Source organism: Canis aureus, chromosome 15, assembly GCF_053574225.1.
Source record: "Canis aureus isolate CA01 chromosome 15, VMU_Caureus_v.1.0, whole genome shotgun sequence".
Lineage (NCBI taxonomy): Eukaryota > Metazoa > Chordata > Mammalia > Carnivora > Canidae > Canis > Canis aureus.
In genome coordinates this window covers 64,842,083-64,863,619 of record NC_135625.1, presented here as the reverse complement: position 1 = coordinate 64,863,619, position 21,537 = coordinate 64,842,083, and the positions used below count along the sequence as shown (strand labels likewise).

Below are 21,537 nucleotides of genomic sequence, written 5' to 3'. Positions count from 1 at the left end.
AAGAATTTATCATCTCTCTTTTTTTAGAATTGTAAGCCAAGTCTAGGCCTTATGTTATAAAAAGTACATGGAGAAAATTAGAGGGCAAGCATCATTGAGTGAGTCAGTGAATGAATGGGACATTGGGACATTTTTTATGAAGTCATCAGATAACACTTCTATAAGGTGGTGTCATTTGAGTGCAAGTTTGAAGGAACTGAGTATCTAGGAGTGCAGACAGAGTTTTATACCAAGGGCAAGTATAAGAAACAGCAAGGAGGTTTGTGTAGTTGAAGAGGAGAGAAGAATACTAGTAAATGAGGTAAGAGAGATAATGGGTGCAGGCAGATAAATGAGGCAAGATATGATAAATCCTTATAAGGATTTTAGAGGCTTTCCTCCAAAAGTGTGGAAGTGAGGAAGAAATCCACTGGAGAATTTCTGAGCAGAAGAATGAAGTATTATTTCTTAATTTGCAAATGATTACTTCTGCTGTGTTGACAAGAGACTAGGGGAATTGAGGTAATAATAGAATAGGGAAATGGAATTGAAAGTGGAGGAAAAATAGGTAATGAGTTTGGGTTGGTCTGAAACCAGGGATTTTGTCTTGCCCCGTAGTGTGACAATCAAGAATCGTAGTGATCAGAATCCATCTGAATCCATATTTCTTACCACATGCTGACTCTCACTTAAAACTCTCACAAAACTAAACTACCAGCTAATCCCCCTTTAACAAACACTGTTTTTGAGTTTGAAGCCTTCGAGTATGTTAAACTATTTAGACGAGATTCTACACAATAAATTCTATTAGCATTTTACCTCCTTCAAGACATATTCCTGAACTCTCCTCAGCAAGTTAGGTCATCTGTTCTCTATGATACCACAGTAACCTTCATACCTATACTGCTACGTGAAATTCTTGGACAATCACCATGTTCATGCCATACCCTCAACCTAGTTCTTCAGTTGTGAGCTGTTTAGAGGAAGCTCATTGTTTTATACAGAACTAAAACAAGTTACTATTTAATAAATATTTGAATGAGGAAATATATAAAGAAAAAGAGAAGCTGGGGAGAAAGCAAAGAAGAAATGAAGGAGAAAAGGAAGAAGGAAGTATTTTTGTCTGTCCCACTAGGAAACTCAGGTCCCTCAGGGACTACGTGGAGAAATTCTTCTATAATCATTTTCCTGGGGCACCTGAGTGGGTTAAGTGTCTTCCTTTGGCTCAGGTCATGATTCCAGGGTCCTGGGATGGAGCCCTTCATCAGGCTCCCGGCTCCATGGGGAGTCTGCTTCTCCTACTCATTCTCTCTCTGCCTGCCACTCCCTCTGCTTGTGCGCTCTCTCTCTCTCTCTGTCAAATAAATAAAAATAAAATAATAAAATAAAATAAAATAAAATAAAATAAAATAAAATAAAATAATAAAATAATCATCTTAAGACCAGTGCTTATACACTTCCGATTTATGCTCTGATCCCACCTGAGCCTTCTTCAAATTTGGAGCTGTCAATACTCGCCAATGTGCTTTAGACACACAGTCATAAGGATGACCTGATCTCAGAGTTCCTAAAAAAAGTTCCCTTGTCAACATTTTAGATGTTTAAGTCCCACACGCACATGAGTCTTCAGTGCTGATATGTGTTCAGATCAGTACAGGTTTGTTGAATGACTGGATTCTCATTCCCTCTAAACTGAACACCATTTCAAGTCTTATCTGGATATTTACTTAGTCTTGTCTACTAGGCCTTTCCAGGTCTTGACCTGTGTCACTGTACATTAGAACCGGTTGAAAGGGCCGAAAAGACCAATGTTGTTATTTTCATCCATATTACCAGTCTAATAGAATTGGTGCTAGCCCATTTGTCCAGACTGGTTCTTTGAAAAGACAGCCAAGTGTACTAAGTTAGCCTTGTTTTGTTGGAGGTATTATGCTTACAATTCAAAACTTAGATCTACATGCAGTAGACAGTGTGTGTGTGTGTGTGTGTGTGTGTATTTTTATATATATTTATATATACACACATATGTATATATTTTACATACATACACAGGTATATATATATATATATATATATATATACATATTTTACATTCTTTTTTGTTACTTCTTTAGATGCAGGATGTCTTAGTAATAAAAAAGAAAGATTGCTAATGTTCTCTCTCAGCCTGAATAACTCAGAGTTACATAAGTGTTTATGAATAATGAATGTCTAATTGAGGTGCCTGAAATATGAATAACTATACTAGTCCATTCGGCAGTGAGATGTAGAATTCTCATTCGACAACAGGATTTTTATTTCCTCATTTCTGCCTTCTGTTATTCCCACTGTTGAGTGTGAAACTAGCACAGATAACACTTGAGAGAGCCTGAGAGCATGAATCCCACTTTTTCTCTGCACGAGCTAAGCCATCCAAACAAAGAAAAAAATGGCAGGGGGAGATCCCCATGAGTTGAGAACAAAGTGAACTTTAAATCTTGACTAATCCAATACACAGAAATAGAATCACAGGGTTTTAGATTGTAGTCTTAGTGAGAAATCTATTTGAATTTAAATTCTTGGCATTCCAGAAGCTGATTAACATGTTTCAGGCTGCTGACAAAACATCTTGCCTGTCTGGCTCTCCTTGGTCAATCCTTGCCACGTTTTTGATGAATTGCTAAGGAGAACTGATGCTTTCCAAATGTATGTCATATCAGTACGAAAAGTTCCAAAGAACTCACAGTACATTAATGTGGAATTGCAACTAAAGGCTAGCACTTGTTCTCTCTAGTTTATTCACTGAGTGGATGCCTTGTCTGCTCTGAGAACTCCTTCCCGGCATTACTAGGAGAACAGAGGGGCCTGGTTGGCATCTCTGAGCCTTTCTACCTATAGTTCTCCTCATGCTGAACCATAGAAAGCTGGGCCATGGCCCAAGGGAACCAAAGCCTGCCTCCAAACCCGTGTAGAGAAATTCCTGACTGACCTAATCATGTAGTAAAGCAGTATTTTTGCAAAAATTGCATTGTTTGGATATATTCAAGAAGCATCACTAAAACTGGGCCGTCTGGGTGTTTCCTCCCCAGCCTGATAGCCACTGAACTTCTGGCACTCCTGCCTGGGAAGAGGTTAGGCTGCTGGCGGGTTACATAGCCTCTCTCCTTTCTCATGTCTCATGCTCAGCTAGGGCTAGTCTTTTGGCCAGGAAACCATTTAACACTGTTTGTTGTTCAAAATACAACTATTTAGTTCACATTTCTCTCTTAATCGTGAATATTCAAATAGGATAGCTTGAACTGAAAAAAGGCACGTATTGCTTTTCTGACATTCTCTTTGAAAATTATTTCCCGTCATAAATGATTAAGTCTTGAATAGTATGTAGAGAAGATAGATAATAACTTTGAAATAATCAGTCAAGTAGTCTTTGTTTTATTTATTCTGCTATAAGAAGATTAGGCAATGGGGGGAAATAGGATCACTTCCCTTGCAAGTCTCTACAGGTTGCCTGGCAGTATGGTCGTCCTACTAAATGGAAACAAAATGAAGGGTAAAATGTAACAAGGCCGAATCCTTCACTGGAAGGAATGGAAGGAGCCATTCAGTCACTGATAAGGATCATACACTGGGATGTTGTCATTATTGATGCCAGATTATCCCCATCTCATACCTGGCGAAGATTGAGTTTATGGCACATCTACCAGATCTCAAATCTCAGGCATTTTCTATTGTGTGGTGGAGTTTTATTTCTGTTATTCATTTCCTTTCACTTTGTACTGACTTACTGCTTTTTCTTCGTGTGCGTTTTGAATATTGAGAATGTTAGTGACTCAAAAAAATATTGCTTCTGTCAGTTGCTAGCACAGTGGCGCTGCACATCAGTGGTTTTTCTCTCATTTCACTTCTTTCCTGGGAGACAGAATGCTGGTGTCATTGTTTTGTTCCAATCTGTGCTGTTCTCACATATATAATATTTCAAGTACAATTACATCTTTTTTGCCTACCAGCTCATATTATACAAATCTGGAAACAACACTGAAGAAGACTAGGTTTGACTAGTTTTTTAGTGTAAAAAAAAATGATGTGTCTTTTTAAAATGTATTATAGGAAAATATTTATTTTTATAGGAAAATATTTAAAGCAATATCTTTATTTCTCTTTGCTTATTTAAAACAAAGATAATAAGCATGCAAAGACATCACAAAGTCAGTGTCTACTTCTCAGAAATAAAATAGAGAAATGTGTCTGTTTGTGTTCTAAGACACCAGTGGGAAAACTTTAGCTATACCCTGTAGCCAACTCAAATATTATTCCAATTTTTCCTAGAGAAAAACTCACATAGGCAGGGAGGACGTGTGGAGAATAGAACAGTTGAGTGATTTGAAATCAGTAGAGATTGTGTCGAATGTCCAAATCTCCTTCCATTTAGCTGTGGTCTTGGGCAGGAGTCTAAATTTTCTTGAATTTAGTTTTCTTATCCGTAAAACTGAGCTTATTCTAAATTCTTTCCCAGGGTTTTTCTAGGAATAAGAGAATGTGTACCTGCCAGCACTGGTTTCAATGTCTGTGAGTATCTACTCTGTGTGAGGCACCACATGTTGGGGATACACAGAGACATGAGACACAGGGCTTGTGTTAACTCATACCCAGCCTCATGTGATCAAGCAAATACATCTACAATACAGTGCTGCATGCTAAGTTCTAAGATAGAAAAAATATACCTTGAGAAACGGAGAGGGATACCCTATGTAGCCATCAGTGATAACTTGTTGGAAAGGTGACATCCAGGCTCCCTACTACTGAAGGACAAGCAACATAAGCGTGTTGAAGTCATATCTGTAGAACAGTCTATATAATAAAAATCTAGAGGCCGATGGGAAGTGCTTGTAGGTTAATATTGGGAAAGATTGGGATGGGGCAGGCAAAAGGGCCAACCCCTGGTTTTCTTGGCCGCCCTGCGACTCATTTGTTGTGAATCGGCAGCCCTTCCATGATGAGAAAGGGTCATCATCTCTGCCGTCTAAATCTTCCTCTGGTTGGTACTATTTCAAAGCTCGGATTAATCATCTTCCTTCTGGGAATCCTACTTGGCCCTATGGAAATGCATGGCCTTATCAAAATGTGAAAAGAAGAAGCTCTATCAATCACTCATGAATGACTAATATCACAGAAGCATAGAAACTACAGAAGCATGTGGTTTCAACCTCTCTTCAGAACACTCAGGGAGGGAGAAAAGGAAATAAAGGGTTTTCATCACCTTGACGGTGGAGCCTGTAAGGCTTATCTAGTATTCTGAGCATCATATGAAGGCAAAACAAACACAAAGCTCAAATTAACAATCCACTAAAATACATATCTACCAGAAACTGAGTAGGGAAAAATCTATAAAATGTGCAATTATGCATTGTCCATACATATGCTCAGGCACAAACCTTCTAATACAAAATAATTCACTTTGGTGCTAGAACAGTCTTCCTGACTGCAGATGTCTGGTGATACAGAGGTAACAGTTATAATCTAGATGAAGCTCCTCCAACTGAAATTAAATAGCGCCGCTCACCACTTTTTAAGTGGGAAAACAGACACAAAGGAACTAAATTCTCTTCCTCTCAGAAGCCGCTGAGAAGAAAATCAAAGCGAAATAAGAACCAGACAACATGAGCTCCTTGCATTGTGAAGAAAACAAAAATAGTTTAGAAAAAGCCAAATAGAAGTGACCTTTGGGTTAAAAACCAGAGGAGTAAAGCTTTCTACATTTTGAGTTTATGTTTCAATATTAAAGAGGCAAGAACAATATAAGTAGACTGTCTTAAAGGCCATGGTTTATTGTCGGCAGTATTCGTGTCAAACATATATCTTGGTTTTAAAGCAAGGCGAGAGTAAACAATGTTGATTGCTCATTTGCAGCATATAGAAGAGGCAGTAGGATGACATAGGCTAAACTGCTTTGAATTGTTATTAGTGGCAATATTTTTAGAATTAGTTTTGGAAGGCACAAGTATAAAAGAGAGGAAATTCTATTTTTTTTAACTCTTCTCAAAGAAAAATGTGTGAAAAGAGTCATTAATTTGCTAAAGGTATTAAGACAAGGGTCTAATTCATTCTAATAAGTATGACCTAACCAGGTTGCTAATAGAGCCTTTACTAAATTAAATCCTCTCAGTGGCTTTGGAAATGATTTGGCCTGTTTCCCCTCCCCACTCCCACCTCTTCATGAATGAAATAAGGGGAAGGAAGCAAATAGGCAAAGCCCACAGAACTTTCTCTATTCATGGAAGAATTCAGGAGTCCTCCCAGGACACGGTTTCCCTTTGCGTGGTTTTAGTCACCTAAGGTCAACCATTGACTGGAAGTAGATGTCTTCTTTCTGACATGTCACTAGAAGGTCATTACTAGCCTAACACTAAGTCTCAATGCCTACGTCATTCACCTCACTTCATCTCATCACCCAGGCATTTTATCATCTCCCATCATCACAAGAAGAAGAAGGGTGAGGACAATGTAAGAAGCTCTTTGGGAAGAAAGAGACCACATCCACATGAGTTTTATTACAGTACGTTGTTATAGGTGTTCTGTTTTATCATTAGTTATTGCTGTTAATCTCTTACTACACCTAATTTATAAATTAAATTTTATTACAGGTATGTCTGAATGGGAAAAAAGGATTATATATGTTACACACACACACTATTCACTGTTTCCGGCATCCATTGGCAGTCTTGGAATTTAACCCCCACAGATAAAGGGGGGCTACTATAGATACTGAAGAATGATACTAATACTAATACTAATACTAATCTGGTAGAGAGGAAATGTAATCATAGGATTCGAAGCATATTTGTCATATGTGTGATTGCTTTTGTCCAGACCTGGTTGAATGCATAGATCCTGTACAGAGCCCCTCACTGGGGAGCATCCTTTAGATGATCCGCTGATGTGAGTGTCCCAAACAGTGACTCCTGGACACACCCTGCTCACTCCTGGCCTTTGTTTTTTCTTTTTGTTTATACTGCTACAACCAGCACACAGAATGTATTCCTTATGAGCCACACACAAGATAAGGACTGATAGAATGTGTTCTGTTGCCCAAAGGCACCTGCTATCCATTGGATGCAAGAGTTCAAATTGGAAGTCTCACCCTGAAAGGAAGATCCTGAGATAAGAGGGGCATGCTTTATTAGTTCGATATCATTATCCTGATGATGTCCCCCAATTTTGAAAGCATTGGGAGAATATCGATACTCGGGGGCCACTTCCCAACTGCTGTGCATGTATATTCTAAAAAACTGATAATATGTTAATTTACAACGATGATAACAATGTTTGCTATTGTTATTTATTACCTATCATCATGTGGATCTGAAGGTGGCTACATCAGTGATTAAATAACTTGTTAGATAATTTTTTTGGAAACTGAAAATTGTTATTGAATCCTCACTCTTGGTTTAACAAGTCATCCCAACGTAGAGGCAATGAGCATTTTAAGTTTAAAAGAAGCAGAATAATATGTTCAATAAATATGATTCAATATTTTATTCATTCCTTTGGAAAATATTCTTTGAGAGTTGAACATGTGTGCAGTACTATGTTAGAGAAATGCCTTGAGATTGTGTGAAGAATTCTATTTTAACGTGAATACGTCAGATTTGGTACAAATCATTCACATAAATTCTCCACCTTCTTGGCAGAGAGGTGAAGAATATTAAGGCCTCTCTTGGAATAAAATTAGCAAATATCAAAAGGGTAATTAAACATTTAATCTCCAAAACATAAAATTGGCATATATTCTCGAATGGCTTGGAAATAAATATTCAACTTATAAAAACTTGGAGAAGTAGTTCTTCCCAGATATCCTGGTTATTTTTAATATTATTTAATAGAAAGTCTGTCCATGCACAGAAGAACAAGTGTGGACCAGTAAGAATCTGCAGTGTTCCATTAAGACAAAAACCAAGGCATTCTGATCAATCCTGGCTACAAGGTCAGGTACTGGGAGACGATCTAGTCCAAGAGTCCAAGTTTCTCAAGACAGAAGTGAGGTAACTGGGACAATTAAGTAAAGAGAGGAGGCGGTCCTAGATCTCCCCAAAGGCAGAAGGGAAACCTACTTTCTCTAATTCTGCACCAAGAAATCTACAAAGATATATTTATTCTGTACATCTTCTCAAAGTAAATATTTATTTAATTATCTTTCTTTGTTAGTACAGATGTGGTTTTCCCACTCCATATGTCCTAAACTTTATAGGACACGTACCAAATAGCATGGGTTTCAATATTTCATGTAAAGGAAAATTATAAAGAATGTATTAAAAATATTATAAATCTCTGAATTGATTTTTCACAATGTCCTACTCTTTTACACAATCGGCTATTAATAGTGTGATGAAAGAGAATGTTAGAGAATTAATAACCCAGGCCCATTTCAAAGATAGTAGCAGTGGTTACTGGAATAGCACTGTTCATTCTACCCCATTATTTTCTCAGTGGCACATTTTTTTAAAAGATTTATGTATTTACTTGAGAGAGGAGGAGCAGAGGGATTGAAAATCTTCAAGTACACTCCATGCTGAGCGTGGAGGTCGATGCTGGGCTTGATGTGAGGCTCAATCCCACAACTGTGAGATCATGACCTAATCTGAAACCAAGACTTGGATGCTTAACAGATTGAACCACCCAGGCACCCTTCAGTGGCACATTTTAAGATATTTGCTACAAACACAGCAATCTAGCAGCTTCCTAAAAATAATTAACTAAAAACTGCTCACTTCAAATGCCCCAAATCTGAAAACTCCCTTTTCCAATTAATTCTATAAAAATCCATCATCTGTCACACTATAACCAAAGAGCCTGTAAACATAGTATTTTTACAAAGATACTGAACTCTTGGGACATACCTGTACTTCTAAGTGTATTAAACAAACTCTGTTTAAAATACATGATAGGTAGACTGGTTACATTTTGAAAAGCATTTCCTAAAGTGAAAATGTGTTCTGCTGGACTCAAAGATCCATTGCATGGCCAAGAGGGTCTCTCTGATTCCCCCAGGGAAGATCCCAGAACACAATGTTTGTCCAGAGGGTTTTATTGTGAAAATGTGTGTATGTGTGTGTTCATAGCACATACTAACATCACACATCTTGTGAAACAGTGTTCTAGGGGAAATTCTACAAAACCCAACATAGATTTCTTTGGGGAACACAAAAGAAGGTATTAAAATTCCAACATTATAAAATATGATGCCACAGCAAAAACACAGCAATATTATTTGCAAATTAAAAAGGCATGTCTAAACAAATTTATGAGCCATTCCCTGGTGACTCTGCTTTCAACATTCTATCATTTTTTAACAAGTGTCAAGGATACAAATGTATCCTGTATTGCACATTGAATTTTTTAAAGCTCCCACTAAAGCCAAAATTTTGATTTATATTTGTGAATTAAAGTAAAAAGAATAAATTAAAACTTACAATGTTAGTTAGATGAGAACTCTCATCCAACTGGAAAAGTGAATACAGAAACCTACTGATGACTTTAGAGAAAATCACTTAAAATCTGATTTTTAAAAACAGAATTTCTTAGGTAACGGAGGAAAAATATTTTTTATTCTCCCTAATGTCCAGAACAATTATTTTTGGCTTTTCTGAGGATCATAAAGTTAATAAATAAGTATTATATTGGACTCTTTTAAGATCTAGTTCAAATCATATAAAGGTAATCAGAACAAAATAACGCAAATCACTGGCATAAACTCATTTGAAATGAAAGGAATTTGAAGAGAAAAGACTTGGGGAATATTTAAGTTAATATAAGCAGCAGTCTGGTTATGCAAAACTTATTAAAATTATTTAAAATGTTATTTTTAAATCTTTCAATTATTATGATTTTTTTTTTCTTAGATGATGATAGGGGAAATCCATACACACGTTGGTAAATATGCAAATTCTAGCAATCACTCTACAGGGAGATCTTGTTTTTTTTTTTTAAGATTTTATTTATTTATTCATGAGAGACACACAGAGAGAGGCAGAGACACAGGCAGAGGGAGAAGCAGGCTCCCTGCAGGGAGCCGGATGGGGAACTCCATCTCTGAGCCTAAAGTAGAGGCTCAATTCCTGAGCCAGCCAGGTGTCCCAGGAGGTCTTGCATTTGTTAAGACAAATGTATTCACTTGCTTTGAAATACTAATATCTACACTCTTGTTTTTGGAAGTTGAGGGCAATTGGTGGGAAAGAAAGTAATATTTATTACAACAAATATTGTGTAGATTATTTCACTTAATCTTCATAACAGCTCTGCTAAAGTATGTAAGTGATTCCATTTTAAAATATAAATAAGGGGCCCGTACCTTCAAGATCACTCTGGAATAATTATTATAGAATTCTTGCACTGTCAAAGTTCCTGGTTTGGATGAGATGTTGTATAGTGAACATAGAATTTACGAAATGGAGATGCAAAAAGATTTATAAGTGACGGATACTATGCTCATCCTTGGTTGATTCCATATTGGAATCTAGTTACACATGAATTCAAGTCATTCTCTCTTCACTGCTCAGCACTGCATCAGAGCCGACGAAGTCAGCAGGGGTTTTTTGGAGAGTAATTCAAAGATGAAGAACTATGGCCAGTCCAAAGAGGAATGGCAAATATTCTAAAGTGCTACATTGGAAAATCAATCCTCTAGATTTTTCTGCTCTCAAGGATCTCCTCTTTAAGGGCAAATTCTCCTAGAAAAAGTAACATTTATGACTAATGAATTCACACCAATGCTCGTTGAGTAGGAAAAGGAGATTAAGAGAAACAGTAAGTGGTAGAGGCTGGAGGAGAGAAAGAGGGGAAATAGTGGAGTGGAATCTGCCAACATGGACAGAAGTTCAACAATCCGGGGGCGCCTGGATGGCTCAGTTGGTTAAGCATCTGCCTTAAGCTCAGGTCATGATCCCAGGGTCCTGAGATAGAGCCCAGCAATGGGCTTCCTGTTCATTGAGGAGTAGGCTTCTCCCTCTGTTCACTCCCCTCTCCCAGCCCCCCCTCAAATAAATAAAATCTTCCAAAAAAAAAAAAAAAAAGTCCAACAATTGTGAACTCAGTCTATTTAATAATTTAGGCCTTGATGTTACAGCCTAAGGGAAGAGCTTCCTAATAAAGGCTAAGAATATTCTGGCAGGCATTGGTTCCAGGAGAGGGCAGTATGGAACAGGAATGAATGGGTCGGGTACTGGAGAGAGCAGAAAAGCACCAGTAGAAGGCATTACTGGCAAAATGAGGCCTCCCAGAAGCATTGTGGTCACTTTCCCACCTCAGAGTGTACCAGTTACAGTTTAATTAGTAGTGACATATCCTTTTAGCATTTAAAGCAGAACAGGGAAGAAAAGAAAGTAAAAGAAGAAATGGTATTTTACAAATGTAATTCAGGGACAGGAGAATTGAGGGTGCAATAAAGAGAAGTTTCTTTTCCAGAAGCAGGGAAGACCTCTGAGGAGCCATGAGGTAGATTATTTGCGGAGCGACTCAGGAGCCTCAAAGAGGTGTTGGAACATGTGTAAGCACGGACGTCTAAGTAGAGGAGGTCGGGATTTTGCTAATTACTAAAGCTCCCTCTTGGCCAACAGGAGGCAGAAAATGATGAAGGCAATGATTTGACCAAGCCAAGTTCTCCAGGCATGGCGGCAATTATTAACTTCAGCGGTGTCTTTTAAGGGAAGGTAAAGACCGTAGTTCTTTTTAAGATACACGTGTGGACATTAAGAGATCTGTTCCAGCAGCCTTTCCAGATGTCTATTATACACATATTCCTCCCAGAAGTGATTATCAATTATGTGGCTTACAAATGCAATCTGTTCTCCCTGCTGGAAGAAATAAAGGATAAATATCCTCAAAACACCACCCCCACCACACCTCTCTGCCCTTTGGTTTAATAGAGAAGATGACAGGTTCCTAAAATGGAAGGAATATCCAGGAAGCAAATCTAAAAGGAAGTCTCTGAAGAGCAGCGAGTATTGTAGGATCTCCTGAGGAAAAGGAAGTGATAAGAAGGTGGAAAGAAAGAAAAGTATTCAAGATCCTTATCACTCAAGAAACTCTGAGCTTTCATGACTGAGTTGCTCTGGCCATAGAGGCATGAATCAAACTTGGCTTATATCTTCCAGCTCTTTTTAGGTTCATTCTTTGGGCTAATTCCAGTGCAGCACCAATGTCGCCTCATCTGGCAAAATCGAGCATGAAGATCTCTAATCTGTGGTCACTGGAGGGAGAAGAGGACCAGGAGACAGAATGGCCACCCCCTGGGGCAGTAGAAAGAGGATGATTTCTACAAAGGTGGGTGAACTGGATTGTTGAAAGTCTGGCAGAAGAAATGACCTGGCATTGCTAACTTGACATTCTATCTAACAAGGTTGTTGTGAAGATCAAGGGACATTTACAACATTTTGTAATCTGCAAAATACTATGTAAATGTAAGGTAGTGTTTTCCTCCTATGAGGCTCTCAAAGATTTTGTATCTTTGCTAATGTTCAGATAGATTAACCCATTTAATTGCTATGGACGTGGAATGACACAAGACTGGGACACCTGTAGCAAATTAAGAACTGGGAGAGAGAGATCCAGATGACCGATCACAGGGGATTGGTATTTTTATAAAACAAACAAGCAAAAACCTAAAACGTAGAGCAATAGTAGGTTCCAAAGGACATAGTACAATGACATGTGGAGTTTCCATTTCCCCCCAGTTTTGTCATAAACTGGCCCCTGCCATCAAGGTTGTAGTAGATGGATTTGTACTGTGGGGACCCAAAAACTAAACTCATTTTTTTTTCGCATACATGTCAATCTGTCATCTGAATGTATATTTGCATTATACTCTGACTTTCTATGTTTTCAAAACCTCAATCTCTCCAAAATGTATTTGAGGAAAATCATTTAAATAAATGATAAAACTTGAAGTAATGTTAATCAACATAATGCTCAACTGAATTTGTTCTTTTCCGTATTTGTATAATTGCTAAATTATGTTATTTCATCCTTCTCTATTGGTATATGATCTTCTTGCTCTCAGACGCTTATATAGTGTATGCATTACATGATTCTTGCCAATAGTGAAGAAAATATATGCCCACCAACATATATATTTATATAGGTATATAGATATAAATATATAAATGTCTATAAATATATATGAAAGATATATATATCTTATATAATATATATCTTTTTATTATAGTTTTATAAAATAAAATAAAATAAATAAAATAAAATAAAATAAAATAAAATAAAATAAAATAAAATAAATTCTTTGGAATTCTCTGCCGCATGTATCTGCCTTTGAAGTGTGTAATATTTTACACTAACAAAAGAATCTATTCTTAATCAACATGAATTATTAGCCATTTATACTTTAGTATGAATTTCAGTCAACCTGGCTTCTCTCCAAAGAGCATTTGCGTATGAACTTTATAAGAGAAAAATAAAGTTCTGTTTATTATGAAGATAACCATATGTAGTTTTTTTTTTCCTTTTTTTGAAAGGAAATAACCCTCCTCTCTGATGCTTGCTACCTTGGCCCATACTGAGGTCATCAACTAGGGTTGAGGCTAGCCCTGCACGGGGTGTCCTGCATGTACCTTCAGAACTAGTGCAGCATGAGGAGTACAGATATAACCAGTTGTGTGACAGTCCTAAACAGGTAGATAGGACATGATGGATTAGGGGAGGAAGTTATATGCAAATATACACAATATGCCACTGATAAGAAAAGGGGTCTTTGGGAGCCAAAAAGTAACTAAAGCCACAGAATAACGAATGTTGATACGAATCAGCCAATGTTGATAAAATGGGCAAGAAGCAAGTGTAAATCTAAACTTACATCCCTGCGAACTACTGCACCATACCTTCATCCTAATGCATGACAATGTATCATATCAATAGTCAAACGGAGATAAGCTTTTAGTCAAACAACTAGAAAACCATAAATTTTGTTTATAGTCTTTTGCTTTTGAAATAGCTTTCTTTAAAAAAAGAAATAACTTTCTTTTTTGGAAATACACTGTACCTATAGATCTTTGTATATAAATACGTAGGAATATACATTTACATTCTATAAATTATTGAGAAACCTATTATAAAGAAAGTGAAGACATTCTTCAATTCTCACCCTCTGGTTAAAAAATAAAGTTAACTTTTACAAGTTTAATTTCAGATACGTTACTCTATATATATGAGTAGATAAATAGGTAAATAGCTCTAAATAATTCAAAGTGGCATCTTGTACTATCTTAAAACAGACAAAAAAAGACTTTAATATAACTACTTGAATAAGAACAACCACACACACACAGACACACACACACACACACACAAAAACAAAACTTTTGGTTTCTTCGCAAGAGATGGTTTCCTTGAGAAAGCAAAGGCAAGATAAATTTGCATTCAAAGTTACAGTGTCTAGTGGCCCCCTCTTCTGAAATGCTGGGGAAAAGTCGTACATCTTTTAATTCCCACAATTTGGTATTTTTAGATTCTTGCATCTATAAAATTTATACTCTGTTCTACAACTGTAGTTCCTACATTGTTTACTTATGGTATATTTAAATGGATTCACTGTGTAGCACCAGGCATTTGACCAAGGGTTTCTTTCTTTCTTTCTTTACTATTTTACTTCAAGGATCTCATTGTTGATTACATTGTGTCATTTGTGTTCCCAAAGAGGTTATATGCTTGAGGTAACCTGACTTACCTAGATTCTCTGGGTATAAAATTCCCCATATTTCCCTATTAAACATTCTAAGGAAATAATATTTTGTGACTCTACTTCCTCTCATTCAAGTTGATCTCTCAATGCCAGGACACTTCCTTTAGGGAATATTGTATCTTCTTGACATCTAGGAACATACATGTTATTTCTTTTCTCTTACACAGTTTGTTCCAGATTTCCTAGTACTTGGCTGGCCCGCATCATAATTATTATTTGGTTATGGCCAATTTCTTGTTTCATGATTTTCTACCTATACATATTTTTTACTTGTTGTTTTTAGTGACTTATAGAAAATTAATGAATTAAAATTTTCATTACTTTGACATCTTTAAGCAAAAGTTTTGATAACCTATAGTAACTTACCAACTCTGTTATGACCATAACCTATTTTCATATAATGAAAAGAGCAGCCACAAAGACTCAGACAACAGACTGGTGGTTCCCAGAGGCAGGGGGTGGGAGTATCAAAAGTTCTCAATTTCCAGTTATACTATAAGTAAACCATTATAGCTAGCAATACTGTATTACATATTTGAAAGTTGCTAAGAGTAGATCTTAAGAGTCCACATCACACACACAAAAAAATTCTAACTATGCATGGTGAGACATGTTAACCAGACTTATTATGGTGATCATTTTGCGGTATATACATATATAAAATCATTATGCTGTGCCCCTGAAACTAAGAGGTTACATGCCAATCATACTGTATTTTTTTTAAAAAAAGGAAAATTGTGAAAATCTAGCAGCTAACTAATACTACTTTTAAATCAAAACAATATATATTTTAAGATTTGTTCTCCTCCACTTTTGCCTGTGTATCTGTCTTTCATCAAGTCTTTTTACTAATTAAAGTGTCTTCATACACCTGTGAATTTCTGTACATATTATTCTACCCTTTTCTTACCTATTTCTTCTCCTTTTTGGCCTTTCTGAATCTGATATCTCTTTCTCTCTTTTCACGTGTCATTTTTTAATTTCGTCCCCTCTTTCTTCTTTTTATCTCCCTCTTTGGCTTTTCTCATGGTCTCTTTCTTTTTCACCTTTGTTTCTTTTTTTTTTTTTAAATAAATTTATTTTTTATTGGTGTTCAATTTACCAACATACAGAATAACACCCAGTGCTCATCCCGTCAAGTGCCCCCCTCAGTGCCCATCACCCACTCACCTTTGTTTCTTTATGCTGCTTTCCTCTCTCTCTCTCCTTTTCCTCCTTGCCTTGCTTCCTTCCTTATGTTTTTTTTTTTTTCTTTAAGTTGGCCGTGTTGTGAGTTTAGTATTTCCTGTTTTACTGATTACAAATTATGGTCCTTGTGGGTTGATCCATATTTATCCAAGAAAATATTTTTCTTTTTTTTTTAAGAAAATATTTTTCTTTCCTAAGTTGTCATTCATTCTTATTCATATTAGTGTCCCTTTGAAGCAAGACAGTCTTAAATTTCTGGCCTTAATCCTTTTCTTTTATTCTCTATGGATTACTGTCTACTTTTAAATTATCATTTACTAATTAATATTGTAACTCTACAACCCCAAACTCAAATTTTAGTTGCAAATGTGTAACTATCTTTTACACACCTCAATAACAAAATTAAATTCTGGGCACTGGGGGCAGATATTAGCAAGGATAACTTTTTTTATCCTATATTTTCAATAGTTACTGTTTATCTAGTATTAAAAATAAAAAATAAATTAGTGAATAGAGTATTTTTTCTTTAACTGTATACATATTTGAAATCAATTCATTGTAACTTTTTTCTAAGTGATTTTCCAACTACTATGAACTTCCTTAATACAGAATTTTTATATCATTTGGAATTATCATGTACAACTTCAAAAATTCTTCCTCTTTAATTTACTGTCTCTTACTTGCAACCCAAATTTTCCTTTATCACTCCCCTATAATGACTATAAAAGAGGTATAGTATCTATGAGGTGTCTGCTAATAGCTATTGCACAAGAAAATATATTTTAGAGATGCAGTTTTAAATATCACATGTTCTTATTTAACACATTTACTGACAAAGGAAATAAAAAGTGCCTTACCCCCTCGCTTGTTGATCTTGGCATAGCCAGGAGAATAGCTCCCAGACATGGAAGACGAGCTGCTGAAAGCTACATGGGGGAGTCCAGACACAAGTGGTTCATCACATTTTTCTGAAGAGAAAAGAAAAGAAAAGAGAGAGATTAAATATCTTAAAATAATGATGTGGATTTTAGTTAAAACAGTTGTTGAATACCGTACAAATATAACAATCTATGATAAATTTAGCAAATGATCAGAATTTAGACAATTCAAATGTGACAATTTAAACAAATGATTGTTAAGAGTTATTGCTATGACAACATGCTTTATGCTGATGGGCCTCAATGCAGACCTGCTCTCAAAGAATCATGAGGAAAGGTGGTGTTTCTTTTAACAAGCTTTGGAAAAGCTGGCATCCTCTGGAAATCTTCAGGGATTTATTCATTATGGGGTAGAGGATTAGAAAGGTTGATTAGAAACACAGAGATTGGAGGAAGGAAGGTTAGAAGGAATCCTACCAAAGCCTGAGAAAAAGGTGTCAGTGAGGGAGAAGAATAATCATCACCCTGAAAGAGTCCTGCCATCTGCAAAATTAAGCAGGTACCATCATACTCAGCCAATCAACTGCCCGGGGAACCAGGTGATCCCTCAATTGCATTCTTCACTTGGCTTCTTCCATGGCCATTAATTTTTTGTGTTCCATCCTTCCTCAGTACTGCTTACTCCAATTCCTTTGATGGCTCTCTCTCATTTTCCTAATGTCTAAAGGTTCAAGTGTCCAGGACTCAACTCTTGGATCTCTTTGAGGTCCACATGTGCTCTCCGGGAAACCACAATGGGGCTTGTATGTTCGCATTCTGGAATATCCCAAATCCTTCCCCCATGCGTCACCTGGTCCCAGTGGCCACCAGGGATGGCTGTTAGGAAAGACTGCGTCCTCCCTTGTTTTTCTATTGTTCTGCCCACAGTAGCCAGGGGATGATTACACATATAAGTGGGCAAATAGCTCCTGTGCTCACAATATCCATCGGCTCCTGCTCTGAATCACTCAGAATAAAGTCTGAAGCCCTCCAGTGGCCCACAGTGGCCACCAGACTGGTCACATCTCTCTCTGGCACCCTTGTCCATTGCTGTCCACCTCTAGGGCCCTCTTCCTCTTATTGCAACAACAAGCCAACTCTTGACATGGCCCTCACCATTACTCTTCCAGCTACCACAAGGCTCTTCCCTCTGGTCTCCGCTCAATGTCACCTTTCACTGCTGCAGACTGGCTTCTCTAGTCTGCCCAGCGAAATGAGCATGCTGCTACTATCACCCTCGGTATCCACTTCTGGCATTCTTTTCCTTCAGAGCACCCAGAACCACCTGGCATGTAGGTTCTCACTCGTGTAGGTTTTCACTTGTTTGGTTTCCTTTTTCTCCCACTAGGCTGGATGCTCTACGGGAATCAGGTTTTTGGATAGTCTGCTTAATGCTTAGTCTCATTAAGACCACACCTGGCACTCAGCATACACTCTAAAAACCTTTGTAGAAAAAATAAATAAATAAATAAATAAATAAATAAATAAAAATAAATAAAAACCTTTGTAGAATGAGTGAGTGAATGAATGAATGAGGGGGGAGGAGCAAGATGGCGGAGGAGTAGGGTCTCCAAATCACCTGTCTCCACCAAACTACCTAGAAAACCTTCAAATTATCCTGAAAATCTATGAATTCGGCCTGAGATTTAAAGAGAGACCAGCTGGAATGCTACAGTGAGAAGAGTTCGCGCATCTATCAAGGTAGGAAGACGGGGAAAAAGAAGTAAAGGAACAAAGGCCTCCAAGGGGGAGGGGCCCGCGAGGAGCCGGGCTGAGGCCGGGGCGAGTGACCCCAGGACAGGAGAGCCCCGTCCCGGAGACGCAGGAGCTGCACCGACCTTCCCGGGGGAAAGGGGCTCGCGGGGAGTTGGAGCAGGACCAGGAGGGCGAGGAGGCCCTCGGGGTCCCGGGGACAGTAACAGCAACTGCGCGCCCAGGAGAGTGCGCCGAGCTCCCTAAGGGCTGCAGCGCGCACGGCGGGACCCGGCGGGACCCGGAGCAGCTGAAGGGGCTCGGGCGGCGGCTCCGCGGAGGGGGCTGCGCGGCCCCGGGAGCAGCTCGGAGGGGCTCGGGCAGAGGAAGAGGCTCCGTGCGGAGGGGGCTGCGCGGTTCCAGGAGCAGCTCGGAGGGGCTCGGGCAGAAGAAGAGGCTCCGTGCGGAGGGGGCTGCGCGGTTCCAGGAGCAGCTCGGAGGGGCTCGGGCGGCAGCTCCGCGGAGGGGGTTGCGCGGCCCGGGAGCGCGAATCCACCAGCGCAGGCTCCGGAGCACAGGACGCCGGGACACAGCCCAGGATCCCGCCTCCCCCGGGACAGGCAGAGGCCGGGAGGGCCCAGGACAGCGAGGACGCTCCTGCCCCAGCTGAGCAGATCAGCGGCCCCGCCCCGAGCCTCCAGGCCCTGCAGACGGAGTTCCTGCCGGAGCTGACTCCAGGTTTCCAGAGCTGCCCCGCCACTGGGGCTGTTCCTCCTGCGGCCTCACGGGGTAAACAACCCCCACTGAGCCCTGCACCAGGCAGGGGCACAGCAGCTCCCCCAACTGCTAACACCTGAAAATCAGCACAACAGGCCCCTCCCCCAGAACACCAGCTAGACGGACAACTTCCAGGAGAAGCCAAGGGACTTAAAGAACACAGAATCAGAAGATACTCCCCGGTGGTTCTTTTTTTGTTTGTTTGTTTTTGTTTTTGTTTTTGTTTTTGTTTTGTTTTGCTTTTTGATTTGTTTCCTTCCCCCACCCCCTTTTTTTTTCTCCTTTCTTTTTCTTTCTCTTTTTCTTCCTTTTTTTTTTTTCTTTTCGTTTTTTTTTCTTTTTCTTCCCTTTTTTTTTCTCTTTCTCTTTTCTTTCCTTCTTTCTCTCCTCTCTTTTTCTCTTTTTCCCAATACAACTTGCTTTTGGCCACTCTGCACTGAGCAAAATGACTAGAAGGAAAACCTCACCTCAAAAGAAAGAATCAGAAACAGTCCTCTCTCCCACAGAGTTACAAAATCTGGATTACAATTCAATGTCAGAAAGCCAATTCAGAAGCACTATTATACAGCTACTGGTGGCTCTAGAAAAAAGTATAAAGGACTCAAGAGACTTCATGACTGCAGAATTTAGAGCTAATCAGGCAGAAATTAAAAACCAATTGAATGAGATGCAATCCAAACTAGAAGTCCTAACGACGAGGGTTAACGAGGTGGAAGAACGAGTGAGTGACCTAGAAGACAAGTTGACAGCAAAGAGGGAAACTGAGGAAAAAAGAGACAAACAATTAAAAGACCATGAAGATAGATTAAGGGAAATAAACGACAGCCTGAGGAAGAAAAACCTACGTTTAATTGGGGTTCCCGAGGGCGCCGAAAGGGACAGAGGGCCAGAATATGTATTTGAACAAATTCTAGCTGAAAACTTTCCTAATCTGGGAAGGGAAACAGGCATTCAGATCCAGGAAATAGAGAGATCCCCCCCTAAAATCAATAAAAACCGTTCAACACCTCGACATTTAATTGTGAAGCTTGCAAATTCCAAAGATAAGGAGAAGATCCTTAAAGCAGCAAGAGACAAGAAATCCCTGACTTTTATGGGGAGGAGTATTAGGGTAACAGCAGACCTCTCCACAGAGACCTGGCAGGCCAGAAAGGGCTGGCAGGATATATTCAGGGTCCTAAATGAAAAGAACATGCAACCAAGAATACTTTATCCAGCAAGGCTCTCATTCAAAATGGAAGGAGAGATAAAGAGCTTCCAAGACAGGCAGCAACTAAAAGAATATGTGACCTCCAAACCAGCTCTGCAAGAAATTTTAAGGGGGCCTCTTAAAATTCCCCTTTAAGAAGAAGTTCAGTGGAACAGTCCACAAAAACAAAGACTGAATAGATATCATGATGACACTAAACTCATATCTCTCAATAGTAACTCTGAATGTGAACGGGCTTAATGACCCCATCAAAAGGCGCAGGGTTTCAGACTGGATAAAAAAGCAGGACCCATCTATTTGCTGTCTACAAGAGACTCATTTTAGACAGAAGGACACCTACAGCCTGAAAATAAAAGGTTGGAGAACCATTTACCATTCGAATGGTCCTCAAAAGAAAGCAGGGGTAGCCATCCTTATATCAGATAAACTAAAATTTACCCCAAAGACTGTAGTGAGAGATGAAGAGGGACACTATATCATACTTAAAGGATCTATTCAACAAGAGGACTTAACAATCCTCAATATATATGCTCCAAATGTGGGAGCTGCCAAATATATAAATCAATTATTAACCAAAGTGAAGAAATACTTAGATAATAATACACTTATACTTGGTGACTTCAATCTAGCTCTTTCTATACTCGATAGGTCTTCTAAGCAAAACATCTCCAAAGAAACGAGAGCTTTAAATGATACACTGGACCAGATGGATTTCACAGATATCTACAGAACTTTACATCCAAACTCAACTGAATACACATTCTTCTCAAGCGCACATGGAACTTTCTCCAGAATAGACCACATATTGGGTCACAAATCGGGTCTGAACCGATACCAAAAGATTGGGATTGTCCCCTGCATATTCTCGGACCATAATGCCTTGAAATTAGAACTAAATCACAACAAGAAGTTTGGAAGGACCTCAAACACATGGAGGTTAAGGACCATCCTGCTAAAAGATAAAAGGGTCAACCAGGAAATTAAGGAAGAATTAAAAAGATTCATGGAAACTAATGAGAATGAAGATACAACCGTTCAAAATCTTTGGGATG

At 38.6% G+C, this 21,537-nt stretch overlaps 1 protein-coding gene across 3 annotated transcripts in view; it reads right to left on the bottom strand.

The window, feature by feature from the left end:
* CNTNAP2 (contactin associated protein 2) overlaps positions 1–21,537 on the bottom strand; it is a 1,978,697-nt gene that overhangs the window by 1,385,428 nt on the left and 571,732 nt on the right. For all 3 annotated transcript variants that reach the window (XM_077850275.1, XM_077850276.1, XM_077850277.1), the window contains one exon: positions 16,747–16,857. In XM_077850275.1, the coding sequence (XP_077706401.1) occupies positions 16,747–16,857 (111 nt within the window). The remainder of the gene's footprint in view (positions 1–16,746; positions 16,858–21,537) is intronic.